At 43.1% G+C, this 22,911-nt stretch overlaps 1 protein-coding gene across 2 annotated transcripts; it reads right to left on the reverse strand.

Moving 5' to 3' along the window:
• Window positions 1-607: 607 nt before the first annotated feature.
• On the reverse strand, window positions 608-22,638 carry LOC136483744 (uncharacterized). 2 transcript variants are annotated; one of them, XM_066480900.1, is made up of 14 exons: window positions 22,620-22,638; window positions 22,408-22,477; window positions 22,174-22,271; window positions 14,204-14,335; window positions 13,767-14,025; window positions 13,446-13,677; window positions 13,196-13,346; window positions 12,882-13,088; window positions 10,714-10,771; window positions 10,190-10,344; window positions 9,833-10,094; window positions 1,360-1,591; window positions 1,128-1,278; window positions 608-1,012 (listed from the first exon to the last, which is right to left on the reverse strand). In XM_066480900.1, exons 4-14 carry the CDS (start codon window positions 14,312-14,314, stop codon window positions 827-829), a joined length of 2,004 nt encoding a protein of 667 aa, XP_066336997.1. In that variant the 5' UTR covers window positions 14,315-14,335; window positions 22,174-22,271; window positions 22,408-22,477; window positions 22,620-22,638; the 3' UTR covers window positions 608-826. The 2 variants fall into 2 exon arrangements, with proteins under 2 accessions (XP_066336997.1, XP_066336998.1); XM_066480901.1 differs by lacking the exon at window positions 22,620-22,638 and having other exon boundaries at window positions 22,174-22,331; window positions 22,408-22,513.
• Between the last annotated feature and the right edge of the window lie 273 nt (window positions 22,639-22,911).

Consider the following 22,911-nt stretch of genomic DNA (forward strand, 5'->3'; position numbering starts at 1 on the left):
CACGAATATTTTATTGCGCGTTTTAGTTGGAACAACTTCGGATCGTGACAGTTTCTATAGTAGTGATATAAAATTACTATATAATTAGCCCTAAAAAATTCATATTTTGTCATTTCCTATGATTAGGATTTTTAGTAACATTTTATCAAAATTGAGTTGTTTCGCTACTTTACCTTCCTTTTCATGTTTTCCACTTGTAATATTTATTTTTATTTAATTTCTTGGTATTTTCCTTTTAAACTTAATTAAGGTTTGTTCTCTTAGGAGAACTTTTACCTTGTCATCATCATCACACATACAAATTATGCTCTAAGGCTCATAAAAACTTGACATGTTTTGTTTAGTTTTAATAAATAACTAAACATGTACTAAAACCGTAGATAGTCCAATATCTCTATTGGCACGCAATATTAGCACCTGAACGAATAGTACTTCTCTTTCCAGTATGACATCCTTGCCGTGTTGCCTTGTTCCGGCCAGGTTAATAACCAACACAAATCGAAGTTTGAAGCTGTTCTATAGTATAGTGTAAGCGACTGTTAAATGGGAAAGTCACCATTGGACATATGTGAGCGTGCATTAAAAATATCTGAAGTTAGTTAGCATATATTCGCCAAGTCAACAATACTATATTGTGTAAAATTTCTAGGATGCATGACTCAAGTTATTTTACATTAGCATCACCCAAACAACAAGATTATTTTGTCCAAAATTTCTACTCTCGTTGTAATGCATGGGCATTTGCTTCACGCAGAGCATCTACAAAGATAGAATCTCTGCTTTAACAAGAAAGAAGGCAGAACCTCTGTCCCTAGTATCCATGGCTCTACCATTTAGAGACACGTCTTCTATGGAGTCTGTCAACAATTTCCACTATAGAAGGTCTATTCTTTCGATCTACATCCACACACGTTATACCAATTTCAATGCACATTTTCACTTGCTGGATTCGTTCTCCATCTAATGATGAGTACTCGGATGCAATGTACTCATCTGTCCAAGTTTCACGTATCTGTAGAATTGAAATTATGAAACCTTTAAGTGAATGTACACAAATAAGCGTGTAATATGCATAACTAATATAAAAGGATTCTCAGTACTGAAATCAGAATGTAATGCTGACATACATGAATGATAAAATTCCTTCCAGACATGTCTCCGTCGTCAGAACAATTCCTCTCCCTCGTGGTGATTTCCATGATAAGTACACCCAAACTGTATATATCACACTGGCGTGAAATTTCACCCCTGTATAAATATTCTGGAGCCATGTACCCTCTGAAAGGCATTGATATCAACAATGTCTTAAGCATTATTTGAGAAATGTCAATACAATCTACTTCACAATAGGAAACTTACTTTGATCCCACAACATTTATAGTGTTTCCTCGGGTATCCTCATTATCAAAGAATCTTGAGAGGCCAAAGTTCGCAATTTTTGGCACCATGTTATCGCCCAACAAAATATTTTTAGGCTGAAGATCCATGTGAACAATAGGAGCACCCATTGACTCATGTAGGAAATGTAGACCTTGGCAAATGCCCTTAATTATTTTAAAGCTTGTATCCCAATCAATTTTGTTTGTTTTATCTGAAAAAGAAAGATGAATTTTGTCAGTATGCTGTGATTGTTCTAGGGTGCACTATGATGCCGAGTCCAAACAGCTCATTCTCCTCTACAAGCTGGGTGGATAGCACACTTCCACCAACTCGCTTTTACTTTTGTTTGAGGCCATTGTGGCGAGGAAAGGCTGAAGCTTTCCTCACCAACTAGAGGGCGTGGTGGTGAGCAGAGTGGAGATGAAGGGGTGTGTGTGGGGATATGGGATGGATGCGAGTGTGTGGAAGGAGCTAGAGATGAGACATCGATATATTTATACTTTTGCGATTGCAATGGTTAAACCTAGAGCGAAATAATATGTTATATCCCTTGCATACCACTTACCACAATGCATAAGTAACACTACTACAGAATGAGCTATCGCAACACCATTATCACCGCAGGTTATGTAATAACCGGCGGTGATATTGTTTCACCACCGGTTGTAGCAGCTATAGGGCGTGGACCGGCGGTGAAAAGTTTTATCACCGCCGGGTAACCGTTGGATCCAGAGGTGATAATCAGGGTCCATTTCGCCGGCGGATTATATGTCAAGCCGGCTACGATAGGCAATATGGTCACCAGAACTAAACGACCATTGGTGGACCGGTGGTCAACAGTCTTCACGACTATTTAGTGTCCCAAGTAGCAACACCTTTTCACCACCATTAATTCCGCCGAGAGAAGCCGAGGAGCGAGGCTCACCCAATGCTCTACATATTCTTTACACCATCAGCCGTCTGAAACCACCCACTCTTCTATATATTCACTTCTTCCAAATTGAACCATGATTAGATTCAAGATACCAGACAACGACTCCTCTAGCAAGGAAGACTCCCCACACTGGTGGAGCAGTATGGATGTGGGCTCCTGCGACGAGCTCTTGCTGGATCAGAGTCTGTGGGACTCTGCTGACGAGCACTTCTTCGGCTTCGGCGATGGCACTGAGCAGGAGTAGGAAGAAGTGGACGAGGAGGAGGATGAGGATGAAGAGGAGGCCACCGATGAGCCTCTAGCATGGTGATGGAGGACCGAAGATCCTAGCTCTAACAGCGAGGATCTAGATTAGATTTAGTGTAATTTATTTAGGTAGAAATCTATGTAATGTATTTAAGAATCACAATAAATAAAGATGTTTTGGTTTAACGGATTTCAATATTTGTTCGTCAAGAAATTGTTCTTGATAACGAATTGGACTTGTTTGAGCATGTACACTGTAGTGTTTTCATCGACTGACAACCGTCGGATGATACTGTCATATTACCAAGACAATTGGTCGGTTAGTACGGTTACCATTTTGCATATCACCCCCCGTCCATCCTTCATCTAGATGAATCTGGGACGTTCATATCACCTATATCTCAAATCAACTGGCCAACTACCCACCCTAATTCTCCAACCCCCTCGGCCCCTGTTGGTGACAGTTTCCATAAGAAACCCCCCGCAAGTCGCTTCATTTTCCCCACCTGTTAGCTTCCCTTCATTCAATCCTGTCACAAGTAGTTGTTTCTTTGCCTCTTCGTCATATCCCTGCCTCCTCGACTATACATTGTCGCCCGAGGCAAGCACCTGTGAAGGTTAGATTAGCATCTCAACAAGATTGGTCATTCGTACGTTTCCATTTTATTATAATTTCACTGAGTACTTAGGGCTACAATTAAATGATTAATACTTTGGCTTCAGGAAACAACCTGTCCTATTTTGGTAAACTTAGATTTGTTCATATTATGCATTTCTTGAATGCATCAGATGTCTTACCATGGAATGAGTGTCTTCCAAATGGCAAAACTTGCAATTTGGCAGCTAGGGTGGTACAGTACCCCAGCATTTGCTGTTTTTTACTTGGGACCATCGTGTTCACCACGAGCGAGGGTTGATTGTTGCAGTGGCTTTTCGTGACCTCCTCGGCCGACAAAGTTTTAATAAAATCGTTGAAGACCATGCTTTTGGAGAATCTTGTGCTTTGCACCTCTCTGAAACAAGCGTATACACTTTCTAGGTATAGTGTCAACGTGGATGGATATTGTGTCATCTTCACCAAGGTTCACTACCGCTGGCAATTTGTCCGTCATCATGGCATTGAGTACCTGACAATGTCCGACGTATCCCACATTTCTAGGATTTGGAGAACTTTGACATTTATGAAGTTCATATGTAGTGACATTATGTTGCAATGACTCTGCATTATGTATGACAAGTTAATCATGTTTGAACTCTTATTTTGTTTGAAATCTTAACGTAATGTGTGCCTCGTCACACTCTTATGTTCGTATATGATGGAATCCAGGATTGTTGTGGTGGACATGGGCACCTCTATTTGTGCACAAATTGGTAGATGGGCCTTCTTAGCTGGACAATAGTACGAACTGGCGTTGACCACAGGGCCGCTTGACAGTCGGTTTTGCCACTTAAGTAGGCGGGAGAGGCAGGATTTTTCATGACTGCATGGCGGGAAGGAAAGAGCACGGAGATAGACCCGGTGCAAGCTCAGAGTGTGCAATGAGGTCATGGACATGCAGGAGGTCGAAGAGATGGTAGAGATCGAAGACATGGACAGGATTCCAACGAAGATGAAGGAAGAATTGGTACCTATGAAAAAGAAATTTGTTTGCTATTCTTCTTTCACCTCTTATGTAGTTATCTTAGTTCTTGTCATGTTGATTGGCCACATCCTCAGTTCACTAAAGTAGATCCAAGTGTGTCAGGCTTTACTTTTGGGTTGTCTTGTTGAACTATTGATGTGTCTAACCGAATTTTTGAACTATTGTTCAACTAAATGCAACGTCAAATCCTCACGCGCATTGATCCTCGTGGTCCAGCCAGTTAGATACCATCAAGATGTCCAACCAACACCTGCAAGCTGTGTACCTCCACCCTGGGGCCTGCTACAGGAGCAAAGAAGTTGCTGAGCTCTATTTACACTCCCTACATACCACACCTCCCACCATTCCCCTCTTACCTTGTCTCTCTGCCCCATCCTGCTGGCGGCAGACTAAAGCGACCCTCTCTAGTCTACTTTGCTCCATCATCGCCATCTCACCATCGCCGACACACATCTCTGCAGCGCATGGTCAACACTGTAATGAAGCTGCGGTTGGTGCACTCAATCGCATCTAAGTGTCAGTCGATTTGCACCATAAATTTTGTTCTTATGCTCTAATAGTTTAAATAGAGGTTGCTTAAATGTGAGTCATGATTGAGATAGTCTTTTCTGTTGGGTTTGTCCATTTATTCTATAGTTGGGTTGGGCTTTGATGCATATACTATTGCTTGAGATATTATTTAATCCTTGTCATGTGGTTTTACCTGCTTATGATGTCTAGTTTACAAGGGAGATTCTAATGAATCTTGTCAATAATTTCTAGACTTAGTACAAAAATAGGTGATGCTTGATAGCCTCCATTTGAGTTCTTCGAGGGTGGGTTACATCTATTTCTCACATCTATGTCAAGCAAGAAAAAGAAAAAATTTCTCATCTTTTATTCCTCACCCAATGTGCTTTCATATCCCTCTCTTTGCCCTAGCAACACCACTTTAATGCTTCCCTACACGGCTTTGCCTAGCTCCAAGCATGCAGTTATAGGCTGTCAATATTTCTTAATTCGATGGATGGGGAGGGCACGAATAGAGAGTAGAGGTCACCAATACTGCCTATGAGGGTGGAGGAGGTAGATGAGGCGAAGAGTGTTGTGGCATCAATGGCTAGGGAGGGCAGGTGACATCATTGTATTGGTATAATAGCCTAATAGGTGTCATATACACATTATATTCTTTTAAATCAAGACACAATTGCAACATATATGAAAGGCCACCCCTTCAATGGTTTAAGGTAGTGCCCTTAATTCTGGTATCACGCGTCCAATATTGGTTCGATCTGCCTCCCTCTGGTAGCTCTTGTATCTACAAACCATAAAGACTCCAACGACCCACGATCATGTGTGTTGATAGTATAGGCCCTAGATACCCTAGCCACAAAGGAAAATGCCCAACTAGGACATTGTGGACTAAACAGGACACTCAGGAGGCCCAACCTGGAGAGGGTACCTAAGCAACTTGGCAAATAAGGCATCAACTAGATATACTTAGAAGACAATCAATATGTAAAGATTTGACTGCATCCAAACCCTAATCCTTATAACAAAACTATGAAACAAACTAGTTCCGATCAAGGTTCCTTGATGTAAACACAACCCTCAGACTATACAAGGAGGTGCAGGCTCGCCATGATTGAGTTCATAGCCATTTGCCCACACATTATTAGCACCTCTGCCCCTAGAGCATGACGCATAATGAAGCTGTTCTACATTGGACATAGGGTACCCCATACCTAAACCAGTATAATTCCTTGTCCCACCCGCTACCCCTCTGATTCGTTGTGCCGATCCGCTAATCACTAGTCTGATGACAAATCCTATGACACTTGGCGCACTAGGTAGGGGGCTTTGCACATAGATTCACATATGCAGTTGAGATGACCTTCATCCACAATAGTCGATGCCTTTTCTTCGGGTACCATAATCACCTTTGGTATCCTAGACTTCGTGGTCGACCAACTTGGGGTTCTACACCTTTGCGGTCCCAAGCTGAATGGGGAAGAGGAGGTGACACCTCATCCCATCTACATGTTCCTTGCTAGGATGGATGATGTTGTGGTCACTAGTGCACCTGCATTCACAAACAACATGGATCTCTATACCTAGGACCGCTTTATCCAAGGCGATCTAGAGCACATCCTCGATGATTCAATCTACTACCTTCTGAGATATCCATCCTAGTGGTCAGATGCAACTACTAAAGATCTACCATGTGACTTCCATGACTTCCCCCATCAGACTCAGGAATGTGGCGTCAGCATACTAACAAGTGATCGCCTCATAGATGCTTCTGCTAGACTTGACCGATTGTTGCTTCGATTTCGCCGACACCACTGATCCTATGAAGAATGGTAGAGCCAATGCACAACCCAATGACGGCTCTAGATTCATCAGCATGATTGATCCCATGGAGGATGATGTAGCCAATGTTGGATCTACACCACTGATGTAGCCATGGCCCAGGAGCGTGACGCCGCCGCAGCGTGCGCCTGTGACGCGCTTGCCCCCGCCGCCCGCGAGCGAGAAGCGGTCGAGGCTGCCATCCAGCACGATGACGACGCCACCTCCTCTACCGGCGACTTTGACGATCCTCGCTCGTATCTCAATGGTGTTGGTCCTCGTCAGCCGCTCCAAGACCCTCTTGCCTCATGAGGCCGCCGCCATCATCAACCTCCACACCCTAGCCATCGGTGTCCAAAACATCCGCGCCCTTGTCCCCTCATCCGCGCCCTCGTCTTTGACATGGAGTCCAACAACTACACTCACTGGCGCCACCAGATGCTTCTGGTTTTTGGGAAGTTCTCCCTCTAGCGCCATGTTCTTGTTGATGCCGCTGACCACACCTACCCTGACTGGGAGCGCATGGACTGCGTCATCATGACATGGCTCTTCGGCACCGTCTTTGCCAATCTCGAGGAGATTTTCCAGGAGGATCCTGCCACTACCTACCTCATCTGGCTCTCCCTGGAGCACCAATTTCTCAGCAGTCCCCCGCACAACCATGTGCGTCTGCTCTAGCATCTCCCTCATAGTCATGTGCGTCTGTTCAGCTGCCGTCAGCTTGCACCATTACCTAGGCATACAGCCGGCGTCGTCCACTGCCTCCGGTGCTGGTGGCCTCGTCATCTATCGCCCCTGCGCCCCTCCCAAAGGCACTGTTGCCATTCTCCCTATGGTCAATCAACACTTCATGACCACCAAGGCGAAACATGGCTTCCGGGAGCCTGTTGCGTTCTATATTACGCCACTGTCTCCCGTCCCAAAGACAAACCACGCCACTCTTGCTGACCCGAACTAGCGCACCTCCATGTTGGATGAACATGCTGCACTTCTCCAGAACAACACTTGGGACCTTGTTCCACGCCCCCCTAGCAAAAATGTGGTGACTGGCAAATGGATCTTCAAGCACAAGTTCCAGGCTGATGGTTCACTGGAGCACTACAAAGCTCGTTCGGTTCTCCGCGTTTTCACACAACGCCCTAGGTGTTGATTTTGCATAAACCTTCATCCCCGTCGTCAAACCAACCACTGTGTAGACTGTGCTCTCTCTGGCTCTCTCTCGTAATTGGCCTGTTCATCCACTGTATGTGAAGAATGCCTTCCTCCATGGCAACTCGATGAAACAGTCTACTGCATTCAACCCTTTCGGTTCTAGGATTCCACTCATTCGTACTATGTCTGCTGCCTGAACCGCTCCATATACGGTCTCAAGCAAGCGTCTCGGGCATGGTACAGTCGCTTTGCAGCCTACTTGGTCTCCGTTGGGTTCGTGGAAGCCAAGTCTAACACATCGCACTTCGTGTTCCGACATGGTGCCGACCTCATTTACCTGCTGCTCTATGTGGATGACATCGTCCTCACTGCTTGGTCGACCTTGCTACTCCATTGCATCCATCACTGCCCTGCAGCATGAGTTTTCGATGAAGGACTTGGGCGATCTCTGTCACTTCCTTGGGATGCAGGTTCAGCGCGGCCTGATGGTCTCATTCTCTCGCAGAGTCAGTACATGCAAGAGATATTCGACCGCACGGGCATGGCTGAGTGTAAGCCCTACTCCACTCCAGCAGATTCCTGTCCCAAGGTTTCAGCGCTATAGATTTCCGGAGTTTGGCTTGTGCTCTGCAGTACCTCACCTTCACACGTCCGGACATCTCCTATGCCGTCCAGCAGGTCTGCCTCCACATGCATGATCCCCGGGAGCCTCATCTTGCAGCTCTAAAGTGCATCCTGCGGTATATTCGTGGTACTCTTCACCTTGGGCTGTTTCTTCGACCCTCGGCACAGTTCGATCTGGTTGTCTACTCCGACGCTGACAGAGCTGGCTATGCGGACACCCGCAAGTCCACCTCGGGCAATGTCGTGTTCCTTAGGAATAGCCTCGTCTCCTAGTCCTCCAAGCGCCAGAACACTGTCTCCAGGTCCAGCGTCGAAGCAGAGTATCGTGGTGTGGCTAATGTCGTGGCCGAGGCTTCCTGGCTCTAGCAACTTCTTTGTAAGCTCCACTCCCCACCCAGCAAGGCTACCTTGGTGAATTGCGACAACATCAGCGCCATCTACATGTCATCCAACCCGGTTCAACATCAACCCACCAACACACATTGAGATCGACCTTCACTTTGTTCGGGAGTGTGTTGCCATTGGTGTTGTCCATGTCCTACACGTGCCGAGTTTGCCGACATCTTCACCAAGTGTCTGCCTTCGACGGTCTTTCAAGAGTTCTGGTCCAGTCTGAACGCCTGTGCCGACACTCCGACTGCGGGGGGGGGGGGGGGGGGGGGGGGGGGGGGGGGGTTAGACAGTCGCATGGGCATTTGAGCCATTGGCCCGTTATAGCTAGTTATAGATTGATTGATGTTATATTAGGGAAGGAGATCCGATGATGGTCATACCCAGGGTCTATCAATTTCCAGTGCAATTCTATTGCTTTCACAAACTTGTGGTATTGAGTGCAACAAAAACATCAAATACAGCAACAGAGAGTTACCAAAGTGGCAAATTATACAAGGCAGTAATCAGGGTGACTAACGTGTTAACAAAAAGGATCGGAATGACAAGTACCTGATTTTCTCAGAAAAGTAAGGACTAGTGAAACATGTCAAATTCAGAACTGAATTTTGCAGAATAATTTGAATGTGATATATATCTTAGATTATATTTTTGTCTTATAAAAGATAAACCTAAAAATACTCTTGTCATAGATTAGTTCCTCAATTGAGTTGAAAATGTCCTGTTGATACTGTGCATTGAAAACACCTCTTTTCCCCCCTCTCTATTGTTTAGTGCAATGAACATGGAATGTATAACAAGCTATGCTCTTATGTCCATACACCGAAAAGCTTTGTCAGATAAAGAAATAATAAGGGCGCTAGAGAAAACAAAAGAATGTTTATTGCAATGTAGAAGGGTGCTAGATTTGCAGGGGTAGAGTGGCCTTTTTTTCCATGGGTTTTTTTTTTTGGGTGTAGTGGGCTGTGAGTGCAGTTTGCGAAGATGTTTATCTATGGTCAGCGGTTAAGCTGCATTATTATACATAAACTCTCTATTCCACTTAATTAAAAAGACAGAGCTCCTGCCAGTTCCTTCAAAAAAAAAAGAAATAATAAGGAAAGTAATTATGTCACATAGTGATCTCTCATACCAGAAAGATAGTCGTGGAGGCTTCCCTTGGGTGCATATTCATAGCAGAGTACGTATTGATCCATCTCTACAACAATATATTTTCCATTGTGCTCCACCACTTCCTTTTTTGCTTCACTGCAGCAGCTCAGTAACTTCAGTATATTTTGGTGCTGTACCGCCATAAGATTTATAGCCTCATTGCGAAAATGTTTTCGAGCCGGCACTATATCGTTTCCTGCAAGCTTCTTCACAGCAATCACTTGTCCATCTTCAAGAATTCCCTGTTTAAGCTCTCATACGATACTTATTATCACGTTTTGTTATCATCTTTTGCAAATGAAATAAAAAAATTGACCTCCTAACCAGAGTACCACACCTTGTAAAATGTTCCTAATACACCTTCACTAATTTTTTCAGAGAAACCGTTGGTAATCTTCTGCAAGAATTCCAATGGCACTTCCTGCGGCAGTGTACATTGAATACTTGATTGGCTCTCTGAATTTTTACCTCCACTAGCTTTGCGAACAAATTCTGATGATTTAGGTAGATAATGGAAGTCAGCTGCTAAAATTTATGAACCGCAAGAACTGCTATCTTACCAGAGTAAGGCAGTTGTCAAAAAAAAAAGGGAAAAGGATATGCAAAAACAAAAAGACAATAGTTTTAAAAATTAAAACAAAATAACCCATTGATAATTCCCTAATTAAAAACTGTAATGGCAGTTCCTGAGGTAAAGCATCTATGAGCTTTTACCTTCTGAAGTGTTCGTTGCTCTTCCTTATGATTTAAGTAGCTTATAGCAAGGATGTAACATTATAAGGTTTATGAATTGTCATAACTTATAACTTCTACTAAACTTAAAGAAAACAGCCATCCAAGAACCACTATCACTATACAAACCTGGAGAATGCCTCGCTGGGATGTTTCTGTCCAGAGGGATGGATTCTTGGTCATCAATCTATCAACAATGTAGTCAAACAAGACTGAATCAGTAATTTTTTTTTTCTCGAAAACGGAGTAGAGCTGCGCCTCATTATATTAAGAAGAGAATAAAGGGCAAGAGCCCAAACAACACCACACACACGCACTCACGAATTTTCAGTAAGATATGAAGCTGCCATTTACGGATGATCTAGTCATTTAAAGTTCGTAGCATTTCTAAATATTTAGGTAGCAAACCAGGGTTGCTCTATGCTGGGGCTTGTAAAAACCATTTACTTCGGTAGATCCACCTCTGACCTGTAATAATGTTTCTCTATCCTATCAGCTAGAATTTGCTTGTCTTTCCAAGAATTTTGTTGGGTCGTAACTAAAGCCATTTAAATGACAGCATATGCATGTGATTCCAGCCCTAAAAAACTCGACCTGCAAAGGGTAAGACAACACCTGAACATTTTGCTTAACAAGGTCTTCTCACGCAGGTCGAGAAAACCCCCGAACCCCTACCTCACCTATACACAGTGGCACCAAGGCCCATGTGAGAACGACCACGATCTATTCTGGGACTTAGACTTGAAATTCTCTTCCACTGGGTATCTAACCTAGAATCTGAGGAGTGCTACTATAGCCACCTAACAAACTCAGCTAGAGTCCCGTTCGCCGTGTGATTCCAGAAAACTAGACTTCAAATAAACACCCTTGAATCCCTTTAAATGCCAACAGAGGACTTCTATGTGCAATTCTTAGATTCTTCAAAAAACTAACAGCACAATTTAGATTAATTTTCTGTGCTCCAAGTAATCTAATTAAATTTTATGAGCTCTTTTACAATGGTTGGAAAAGTACCACTTGTACTTCTAAGTTTCTAATTTTCTGTCCATTTAATTGAGGAAAATTACTTATAAAACTTAATCTTTAGGATTGAGGGTATACAGGTAATTGTTCTTTTGCCCCTTCTCACATTAGGCATCACGGTTCCCTGCAGACTTCCGCTTGCCTAGCCCGCCAACTTCTGCTTGCCCCAGCCACCGCCTGAACACCCACGGCGCTGGACGGCGATGTGTTCCTTGCCGAGCACGGCAGCGAAAAGGAGCAATTCTGGTATGACGACGTCTTGGGCGGGTTGCAAGACAGTCCCTAGAGCAGCTCTCAGCATGTAACTTCCCCAACATGGATGAGACGTGGGGCGCTGCTGCCCCCAGCGGCAGGCCGCAGGGCCTCTGCAACACCCTGGTATAGTATATGAGACGCCGATCGAGCCAGGACGAAGACAATAGACTTCACGGAATTGTTGGGCGGAAACATCAATTCGATACGCTTGCGTACGTTCTCCATTGATTCATGGACGATGACTGGAAGCTATAATGGTTCTTACGCTTCTTCCCTTGTTTCTCTTCCCTGTTCTTGTTTCTCCTGGGGTATTTAATTTTTTACCATTATTATGGATGACACCATAACATGTGTCACTGACACACGAGTCACTGACATAGTATTTTATATACCACTCACCCCGTAAGTCTGGTAAAAAGTTAATTATTCTGCAGTACACGCTGTCAAAATGATTCCTCCCTATGCGGCCGAGACGGAAGTCGCAACTCTTGTGCGTCCCGTGTCCTGGCCGGTCTTGCGGCAGTCAGCAGCGCCACGGCGAAAACGGGGACAAGACATAAGAGCAATCGAGGGATGGGTGAGAGTGAGACGAGGATGGGATAGAAAATTCCAGTTTTACCTCTAATTAAATATATTTAAATTATAATTTTACCTTATAACCAAAAAAAATTAAATAATAAAAATCCACATCTGATCCCAACAATTTTGGTACCGGTCCCACCTATTTTGGTGCCTTCTCTATTTTTAAGTACATTTGAGTACTTTCACATTGGTACCTTCTATATTTATACTGTTAGATCTTTTCCAATAGATGATCTATATTTTTTCCAACCATTATAATTTTTTTCAAATTTATAAGTATAATTTAACCTTGGGATGAGAGTATCAACATAAATTCAAATGTTACTGTAATACCGAAATTATCCGTGTTGAAATTTTCCTGGCAAACAGAATTAATTGAGCAAACTACAATGTATTAAACAAACGATATATCTGCGCTATAATATATATGATCATACCTCTTTAACATAAGATGATGCGTGATTTTGGTGTTTTTCTGTGCTGTTCAGTTGATCAACAATGTGACCTATATTGGGCCTTGAACTTTTTTCATTCGCTATACACTTTAGTGCTATCTCAGTGCACTTCTTCACTTGCTCGCAGTGTGTCTCGAGAAATATGCCCCCTGATTCTACTTGCAACCTTTCCCTCCATTTGTTGCATACCTCCAAAATTGAACATAAATTTAAATAGATATTAGAAATATGCATTCCTCAATGCAATCATTTTAATAGTACCCTTGATATATTAATATAGAAATGAATTATCTTACATGCTCAACAAACTTGTCTTGTTCCATGTAACCAAGTTGAGAATATCCGGTAGTTCCACTGATTATCTTTAGCATTATAACGCCCAAACTAAAAATATCATATTCTTTTGAGATTACATGATTGTCTATGTATTCTGGGGGCATGTATCCACTGCATGGTAGTATATAATATGTTTATGTGAAAATGGTAATAACGAAGAGTAGTTCTTTTGTTCATACAAAAGGATACAAAAATCTTGCATAAGCTTACCGTGTTCCAACATCATCCCTGAGAGTCTTTTTGGTATTTTCCACACCAAAGAGCCTCGATAAACCAAAATCAGCAATTTTTGGAATCATATTCTTATCAAGCAATATATTGCCAGGTTTTAGATCCAAATGGTAGATAGGATTTTTCAACTCCAAATGAAGGTACCTTAAACCTTGACAGATACCTTTAATTATGTTGTAGCGTTTATGCCAGCCAAATGCTTCATAACCATCTATAAAATAAAACAGGGAGTATCATTGGAATTCAGGCAGGAATATTTGTGGCAGCAAAGAGTACACATCATGTAAAACACCAACACACCAGAAAGATGCTTGCGAAGGCTTCCATTGTGCATATACTCAAAGCAGAGTGCCCTGCGCATCTCCAATGCATTAACCTGTTCTCCATCGTGCTCTGCTACTACATTCTCTGTTTCGTTGCAGAAGCCTACTAACTGGACAATATTTGGATGCTTGACCTTAGTGAGATTGGATAACTCTCTGAAGAAATTCTCATCATCAACTCCTTGTATAGGATTGAGGACCTTGACAGCAATTTCTTGCCCATTTTCACGATTACCCTAGTGAACATCTCCAATCAGTATTGCTATCATGTTCCATTTCTTTCAAGTAATAGCATATCAACGAGGAAGCAGTTCCCTCAAAAAAAATGAACGAGGAAGCAGAAGATGGGCACAATAATACTTTTGGGTAATAAAAGGAATAGGAAGCCATGTTATGCCTTGCAGCTAAATATACCTTGTACACCACCCCGAATGTGCCACGGCCGAGTTCTCGCTCATCAGCGAAGCCATCTGTAATTTCTACCAAATATTTGTATTCCATATGCATTGGCCTCTCACTACCCATGTTCCCAGGAAGAGATTCCTTCTGCAAAACAGGAGAGGAGAATGTAGGCACAATGATAATAATAACCAGTATAAGGAGAAATAACTTGTTGGATTTAATAGGGTTATTGGGCAAAGTCAATCCAATTAAATCTAATAAAATCATATCAATTAAATGCTAGCAGTATAATCCCCATTCCCACATGGCAAATTGAGAGGAAGATCAACCAACTTAAAGAGTGGACTTATGGGTGTACTTGATGTTATAGTTCGAATGGAATGGAGTGCCACACATGCGCTTTCCCTTGCCATTCTAAGCCATGGTGTTGCAATGCGTAACGTACAAGGGTTGCAGTTTTCACTAACTCATCCACTCAATGAAAGAGGTTACCTCTAAGCGATGTAATCAAGCCCCCCCCCCCCCCCCCCCCCCCCCCCCCCCCCCCCCACACACACACCACTAATATGTCTGTGTCATGTGGGGCAAGACATTGACCCGCAGAGTGGCAAGCACAACAAATCAAGAAAGTGGCTAGATTGGTGTCAAATTGAGGGCAATCCTGGGCACATTATTAGCTGGTGCTAATTTAGAAGGTTAGCAAGAGTGATTGGGAGATAATTAAGGTGTGATTGGGCTGCCTAATGGCTATGTATTTCATGATTTACCTTGAGAATAATCAAGCAAAGCAACATAAATGTTGCTAGGCTTCTCCCGTGTGCCTTCCTCTCTCTCTCTCTCTCTCGCTCTTGGTCACACGCGTCCTCACTACGCCCACCCGCCACCGGGGGTGCAAGCCCCGGCCACCAGTCACATACCCCTACGCCCTCCATAGTTGTTGTACGATCGCCGTACCTATCAATCTGGTATCATAGATGTCAGGCTTCGATGACGGCGACAAGCAGCCGAAGGGCCCTCCTGTGCCGCGCCTGACACCACAGCGAAGGTCCTGGCGGACCTGGCGAAGCAGATGGCAGCCATGTCAACCAACATGGCGACCCTGGTGGCACGGCTGCCACCAGCGCCGGTCACCACCATGCCGCCAAACATGCCCTACGGGCTGCTTGGCTATGGGACTATGGCCTTCTTTGTCCCAGGCGCCGTCATCACAACCATGCTACCCACTACGCTCCCAACGCCCATCCACTAGATACAGTTCCCCCATTCCATCCCCAATACCCTCCCTCGAAATGTTCACGGCAGGGACGTCTAACCTTCAACGCCCCGGGTGCCTCTGCTTTTGGACAGAGTGCGGTTTTTCCATCCGCGGCGGGCGCAACGTTTCCATCGGGGCTTCTGTTCATCGGTGTCCCCGACACGCAGGCGCATGGCGCTAGGACGGGGCTGGCTCCCCCCCACTTCTACAAGCTGGACTTCGCCACCCTCGACATCTCCGAAGACCCTCTGAACTGGCTCAATCAGTGTCAGCAGTTTTTTCGCGGCCAGCGCACCCTTGGGTCGGATCACGTTTGACTCACGTCGTACCATCTCGTCGGCGCTGCCCAGACGTGGTACTATGCACTGGAGTAGGACCAGGGCATGCCGCACTGGGAGCGCTTCAAGGGTCTATACCATCTGCGCATCGGGCCAGCTGTCCGCGCCAATCGGCTGGCCGAACTGGACTGGCTACCGTTCCTCTCCATGGTCTAGGAGTATATTGAGCGCTTCAATGTGCTGCTCTGCCGTACTCCAAACTTGGTGCCAGCCCAGAAGGCCGAGCTGTTCGTAGGCAGTCTTCCAGAGCACATCCGGATCGATGTTGAACTCCGGGAGCCAAGGGACCTCCAAGCTCCAATCGGCGATGCTCCTCGCCCGAGCGTATGAGCGCCGGGACGAGACCATGACACTAGCACCAAACCAGCATGCCGCACACCTTCCACACCGCCTGGTTCCGGCCCTCCCCGCCCCGCCACAGGCGCACCGATGGCAAGCGCAGGAAATTAGGAAAGTGGCTAGATTGGCACCAAATTGAGGGCAATCCTAGGTGCATCATTAGCGGGTGCTAATTTAGAAGCTTAGCAAGAGAGATTGAGAGATAATTAAGGGGTCATTGGGCTGCCTAATGGCTATGTATTCCGTGAGCTACCTTGAGAATAATCAAGCAAAGCAACAGAATTGTTGCTGGGCTTCTCCCGTGTGCCGTCCTCTCTCTCTCTCTCTCGTTAATGCGCGTCCTCATGGCGCCCACCCGCCGCGGGCGGTTCAAGCCCCGGCCACCGATCACCGAACGTATCAGTTTGTCTGTCTCCCTAGAAGCCACTACTTATGTCTTGCTCATCATCGGATCTCTACTGGGGCATAGCAACGCCAACACCACTGGTGCCTCTGGCAGATTATTTTTTTATTATTTTTCACCTTTTTTCACCATATTTTAAAGAAACCTATGCTAACTTTTGTTTTTATTTCTAACATTTTTTCCGACGCTAATACCCATGGTGTGGCAGAAAAAAGCTGTCATACCATATACATTCGGTGAAAATGCCACATTGGAGCAAAACCCCATTACCGTATTTCTCTGTGATTTTGTGAAGCCACGTCATCATGTGCATCCGGTTTATCTCTCCTAACAGGGCACTTAATATAAATCAACTCAGTAGATGCACTGGTGAAACGGCAGCCAATTAAGAGTTGCATTGGCATGCATGATGCATGTCTCCAGTCACAGATCCCACGACTCCTCCGCATTCTGCCCCATCCGCTTCCAATTCCCTGAGATATAAAGGTACTCCTATATGTGCATCCTGTGTATAGCTGTAGGCTCCAACGCAAATGGAGATCAAGCATCGAGCATGTCTTTTTTCCAGGCTCCCTATTGATTAAGCTTCACATGTCTTTCTTCTGTACGCAGTGAAAATTGGAATGGGGTGGAGGCGGATGGCCACACCCCGCGTAAATCCCCCGCAGTGGAGCATCCTCGGCGTATGCAAGACGAGGATGGCCACGGTGGCGACATGGCGTCCAGGCCGTAGCACGCTGGGGAGTGGCGCTACTGTGTGCTAGCCTTTTCGGCTCGCCAACGCTACACCATTTACAAACGGCGCCAGTTCGAACTCATGTCCGGTGGCGATGCCAGTTCGTTCATCGACGCGGCGTGCATGCATGTACCTGCCTGCAAGGATTTACCCGCGCGCCGTGCCGTGCATCTGCTCTGCCCCATGCTTCCCGAGTCGCCAAGGCAAACGGGTGCAACAGATGAAGATGCGGTAGCAGTTGAGCAGCGGCGGCGGCTGGAGCATCATGCTTCTGTGCCCTGATCCCGGAGACTCCACCACGGACTTCTTCGAGGGTATGGAGAGAATCGCTAGGAAGAAGATGATCAGTGATGTCTACACTACGTACGGGTGTAATTGGTATTACCCTTTTCTACCCTACCCATATCCATGTTTTAATTAGTAGATAATCCATATCCTCCCCCAAACAGTATGTATATGGTTTGGGTTGGAATGGATAGCCAACGACATCGTTAGATGTGTGGCAGGAGTGGTCGTGCAGAAGCAGAACACATAATGCTGAAAGATGGCACCAAGCCGCAACGCAACAATTATTTTATCAGCAATTGAGAATCTGAGGAAGAAGGTTGTTAACGGTGACTGACACGTGGTGGCATTCGAAGGCTCACCATGAGAGAAATCCGGCAAGAACAAGGATGGTAAGATAGCAAGTGAAGCTGCTTTTCCTTCGCCGATGCAGGCTCGCCGATGAACAGACGTTATCTAAGTACTCCTATATATGTACCATCCGATTTTCACTGTTAGCATGTGTAACACAGGTTTTCATACGACCATACCTCATAATAAGAGCTAAAGTACATGCGTGATTTGTCACACGAGAAGACTAATATGATGGGGGTCATCAATTTAGATATAGAATATTTGTTCCATTATTTCAGTATTTCTCACTCTATGAATCTTCTCATACATAGTGTTATAGAAATTTCCGCAGCAACGCGCGGGGTATTGTCTAAGTATCCCACATGAAAATGTTGGCATGCCACCGTGCCACTCTCGTTGACATGGTACCTTTACTTCACAACATCATCCGGAGAGGCAAGTGGCAAGCCACACATTAGACAAATCTTATCTTTTCCATGGCATTGGATGGAGATGGTTTTATACAAACATAGTAGGCCTCAAAGAGATCCATAACTTTCTAGCCTTGAGTTTTTTCATTTGAAGTCCTTAATTTGGTTAAAAGTAAATATAAAGTTTTAGTGTCATGTTAAGCACATATGAGGGCTTGTTACCTTAAAAAGATCATATTTTTCCTAAAAAGTCAGATGGATACAAAATTTATAAGAATATTGATGCTCTTGATAATATCAACAACATTTTAGTTTGGATTTTTTTGTTTGAATGCATTAAGATGCTTAAATAATTTATACAAACTTTTAACAACATAATAAGCTTGGACATGGCTTGCACCTTAGGAAAAATATACCTTCTCCTACAGAGTTGGATAAAGATGAAATTTACATGAAAAATTTAGCACTCAATAAAATCTACAACACATTTTAGTGTTGAAGTTTTTCGTTTGAAATAATTAAGATTACTAGCAAACGTGCAAGTGCATTGCAATGGAACGTAACCTTGTTGTGTGGCCTCCTGATCGCGACATGTGGTTTAGAATTTTATATAACGGTCACATCATCTGTTTCAATTTGTTGGAATCGGATTATGTACCATCACTTGGCACGTCTTGGAATCGGACTCCGTATCATCATTAGACACGAGTCATTCTAACTTGTATAAGCAAAGGTCATGAGTCCTGGTCACATACGAGATATGAAGGGCGCGAAGGCAATTTGGGAAGTAAAAAAAGCGGGACGAAAGAAAAACAATTAAATAATTGATACAAACTTTCAGTAGTAAATAAATTTTAAATATTTATCATGAAATAGATTTTTCATAGAGTGTCATAAATGTTGACAATATTCTTTATAAACTTAGGACAAAACCAGAATATCACTCTTTGAGGGACGGAGGTAGTATGATAGTAAGATATATAGGATGTTTACCATTAGATTCTCTGTTTGTCAATTTTCCTCAATGTATATTATATAGAATTTGTTAGATTCTTAGTTTGTCAATTTTCCTCTAGTACTAAAATGGACATTTTTGTTATCAACTTGGATTGCCATTTTTCGAAACCCATCCACTTCAATTTTGTAACACCCTTGTCTTAAGCAAGTGCATTTTAGTTGCATCTCATGACCATAAGCATGTTCCATACATTGATGTGCATTACATGTTCTTTTGATGAAAAGGCTCACGTGAAATGATAAATATTAAGTAAGTGTAAGCAAGTTTGCTTAATAATATTAATACATTGGATGCAAATAAACCTTGATTTATTGCTTAAACAATTATAATAAACTAATAAACAAAAAAATAGTTAGGTTTTATGTACAAGTTATTAAGAGAAAACATTTAAAGGGTTAAAACCTAGGGTTAACTTTATTGCATGATGGCTTCTCTAGGGATGACATTTAATAATTTTATTAAGCAGTAAAAAATATGCCAATATGAAAAATAAGGTACATGTCATGTACTTCAGAGTGAGACAAAGTTTGTTACAAATTTTGGTTAAGAAACAATTCGAATAAGGCCTTAAATTTTGGAAAAAAATAACAAAAACAACTCTTAACCTAAACTGCCTATGTCTAGACAGGCTGACACTAGCATGTTGACAAGCCATATTCCTCCATTTTTTTCTTAACATCTCCAAGTGACAAAAGAAATGTGCTAACCTATACACAGGAGAACACTCACAGGGGGTGATCACTTTCAAATTTAGCAAGTTTTGGGAGTAACTTCAAGCTCAAAGCCGTAAGGTTATACTTTTCTGCTCAGTTCAGACTTACCATGTTAGAGCGGCAAACTAGTTTTTGTTGCTTCTATCTCCATATTTATTGAGCTAAACACCAGTGAGCCTTAACCAATCTTGAAGCTGACACACCAACCTTGGATTCTTGTTAAGGTCGGCCGATGGATTGCCATACATAAGTGTCCAAAAGCGTGAGTCAATCATAGCTTGTTTCAGCACGCACGCACTCATGTGCACCCTGGACCTCAGAAATATCATATATGCTTCTATATGTGTTAGGTTTCATGCACCAACCAGACGAACTCGAAAGTTTAAGCCATTAGGAAGACATGGGCAATCCACCTATACACTTCAACACTCCCACTCACGTGCAGCCATAGGATTCGAACTCGAGACTTCTGGCTTTGATACCATGTTAAGTTTCATGCACCAACCAGATGAAGCCATTAGAAGAAGATGGGCAATCCACTTATACACTTCAACATTATGTATGTATTAGGTTTGTAGGAATTGTATGAAACCATTGCTACATGACTACCTTGTCTAAATTAATAATACTGATAATATTTTCGAGAGCTATAATTTTCTATAAATTTCATCTATATTCAACTCCATGCGAGAAAATATAATTTTCCTAAGTTATAAAGTCCCGATATGTGTTTAATATGCTGTTCAAGGTTTGTCGTAAATTATTTAACCATATTAACAACTTGAAGTAAAACAACTTAAAACTTAAATGTTGTAGATATTACCGAGTGCTATAATTTTTGTAACCATCCGACTTCGTACTAGAAAGATATGATTTTTCTATGGTATGAGTCCTAGTACATGCTTATTATGCTATTGAAAGTTTGTATAAATTATTTATGCATCTTAATGTCTTCAAATGAAAAATATCAAAACTGAAACGTTTAGATGTTGCCGAGGGCTATAATTTTCGTATAAATTTCATATTCATTTGACTATATATGAAAAAGATTCGATTTTTCTGAGGTGGCAAGACTTACACGTGCTTAATATGTTGCTAAATCTTTATAATATTTTGTCAAACAACTTAACGGCTTCAAATGAAAAAATATACAAACTAGAAAGTTGTAGATTTCTTTAAGAGGTCGAATTTTCGTATAGAAATCATCTCTATTGGACGTCATATGCTAATATATATCTTGCCACGTCACTATATTGGCGTGGAGAAATAAAGCCGCCCCACCAACAGGAATGGCACCACAATCTTTCCATGTGGGATGTGTGCGCTCCAGTGCGGCATAGCTGCCGATGCAGTGTATATGTATGTGGTGGCAGTGTTTGTGTGTAGCACCATGAGCATTGGCACAGCCAAAGAAAGTAAAAGTTGGCTTGGATTATTTTTAAAATAAGATTATAAAGGGCAAAAATTTAAGAACTCCATTTTGGTTGACCGGCGTTGCTTACATTTGGTTATGCATTGGCTTCACACTGGTTACATCGATCCAATGTATCAATTACATTTGTTGACTATTTGGTTGCACTCTGATTTGTATTTCTTAAATGCATTGGTACTCTGTTTACAGGCATACCGATTATAGACTGGGTACTGCCTACACGCACCGATACGTTGCTTACATTTGGTGATGCCATGATTACTGTTTTTTTGAAACGGAATTTTTTTGAAACAGAAAATGAACCAAAGGCCATCAACGACGCAAGAACTAGGGGGCGGACTAAGATCAGACTCCTTCCACTTATTCGCCGGCTTCAGAACGCCGGACAGAACTCCAGGGGCGAAACTCATGCCATGATTACTATGATTAGTTTTGGAATAAAATAATGCAAAAATTGCTTAAATATCTAACACAAGTAAACAACTAGTTCGACGGATGCACAATATCTGGATAGGAATCTTCAAAGTCGTTGGATTGAAATCGTTAACCTCGACCGCAGATCTGGCGACTGAGAGAGACCGCAGATCTGGCTAGTTGAAGGTGGCGATAGCCATCAGATGCAGATCCCGCAATCAAATAATAGGAACATTATATTCAATCTAAGGAAAGCAACTACATGACCCCAAGAGAGCAATTAACCTGTTAGCTGTTATCCTTGCTGCTCTTGCCTACCGCTGATGGATCGACCACTGCATCTTCCTTCTTCCGCTACTGCCACACAAGAGGAACATCCAAATCTGCGTTTAGGAACAAAGACACACCTAATAAGGGCTCCAAATTTGATGGCAGACGCAGAACTGCAAGATCCAATTGCACAGATGTGATTTTTTTCAAAAGAAAACTGAACTTCAACGGGATATACATATCACTAACCTGAGGATATCTTCAGGATATTGTCGCGCGCGATGAAACTAACCGTGCAGAGGAGAGAGGCTGATAAGACCTAGTTGAGATAGGTGATGCAGTCAAGCAACAGGGACCAAAAAGGACGGTACGTGGTTCTCTAATTATGAAAGGTATATAAAAGGACGGCAGACATTGTAGTAACAATTTGATTTAATCAATCAAGAAAAAGACAGCTTTACCAGTCGTGCATGTGCTGGCACTCGGTTTGCAGAGCCAGGCTTGCTCACGGGTTCGGATTAGCTTGGATTTTCCGGGTAGGTTCTCAAGCGGGTTCCCCTTGAATCGAGTCGGAGTGGGTTTAAAGGTTTAGCGGGTGGGGACAGGTTTGATTTATAATAACGACTACTTCCTCTATTTAAAACTATAAGAAATTTTGATTTTTCTAAATACGTAGCTTTTCATACCCACTTAAATATACACTATGCATAGATATATATAAAAGCAACCAAGGAAGTATAACCATCAAGGATG

This window comes from Miscanthus floridulus, chromosome 9 (genome assembly GCF_019320115.1).
Source record: "Miscanthus floridulus cultivar M001 chromosome 9, ASM1932011v1, whole genome shotgun sequence".
Lineage (NCBI taxonomy): Eukaryota > Viridiplantae > Streptophyta > Magnoliopsida > Poales > Poaceae > Miscanthus > Miscanthus floridulus.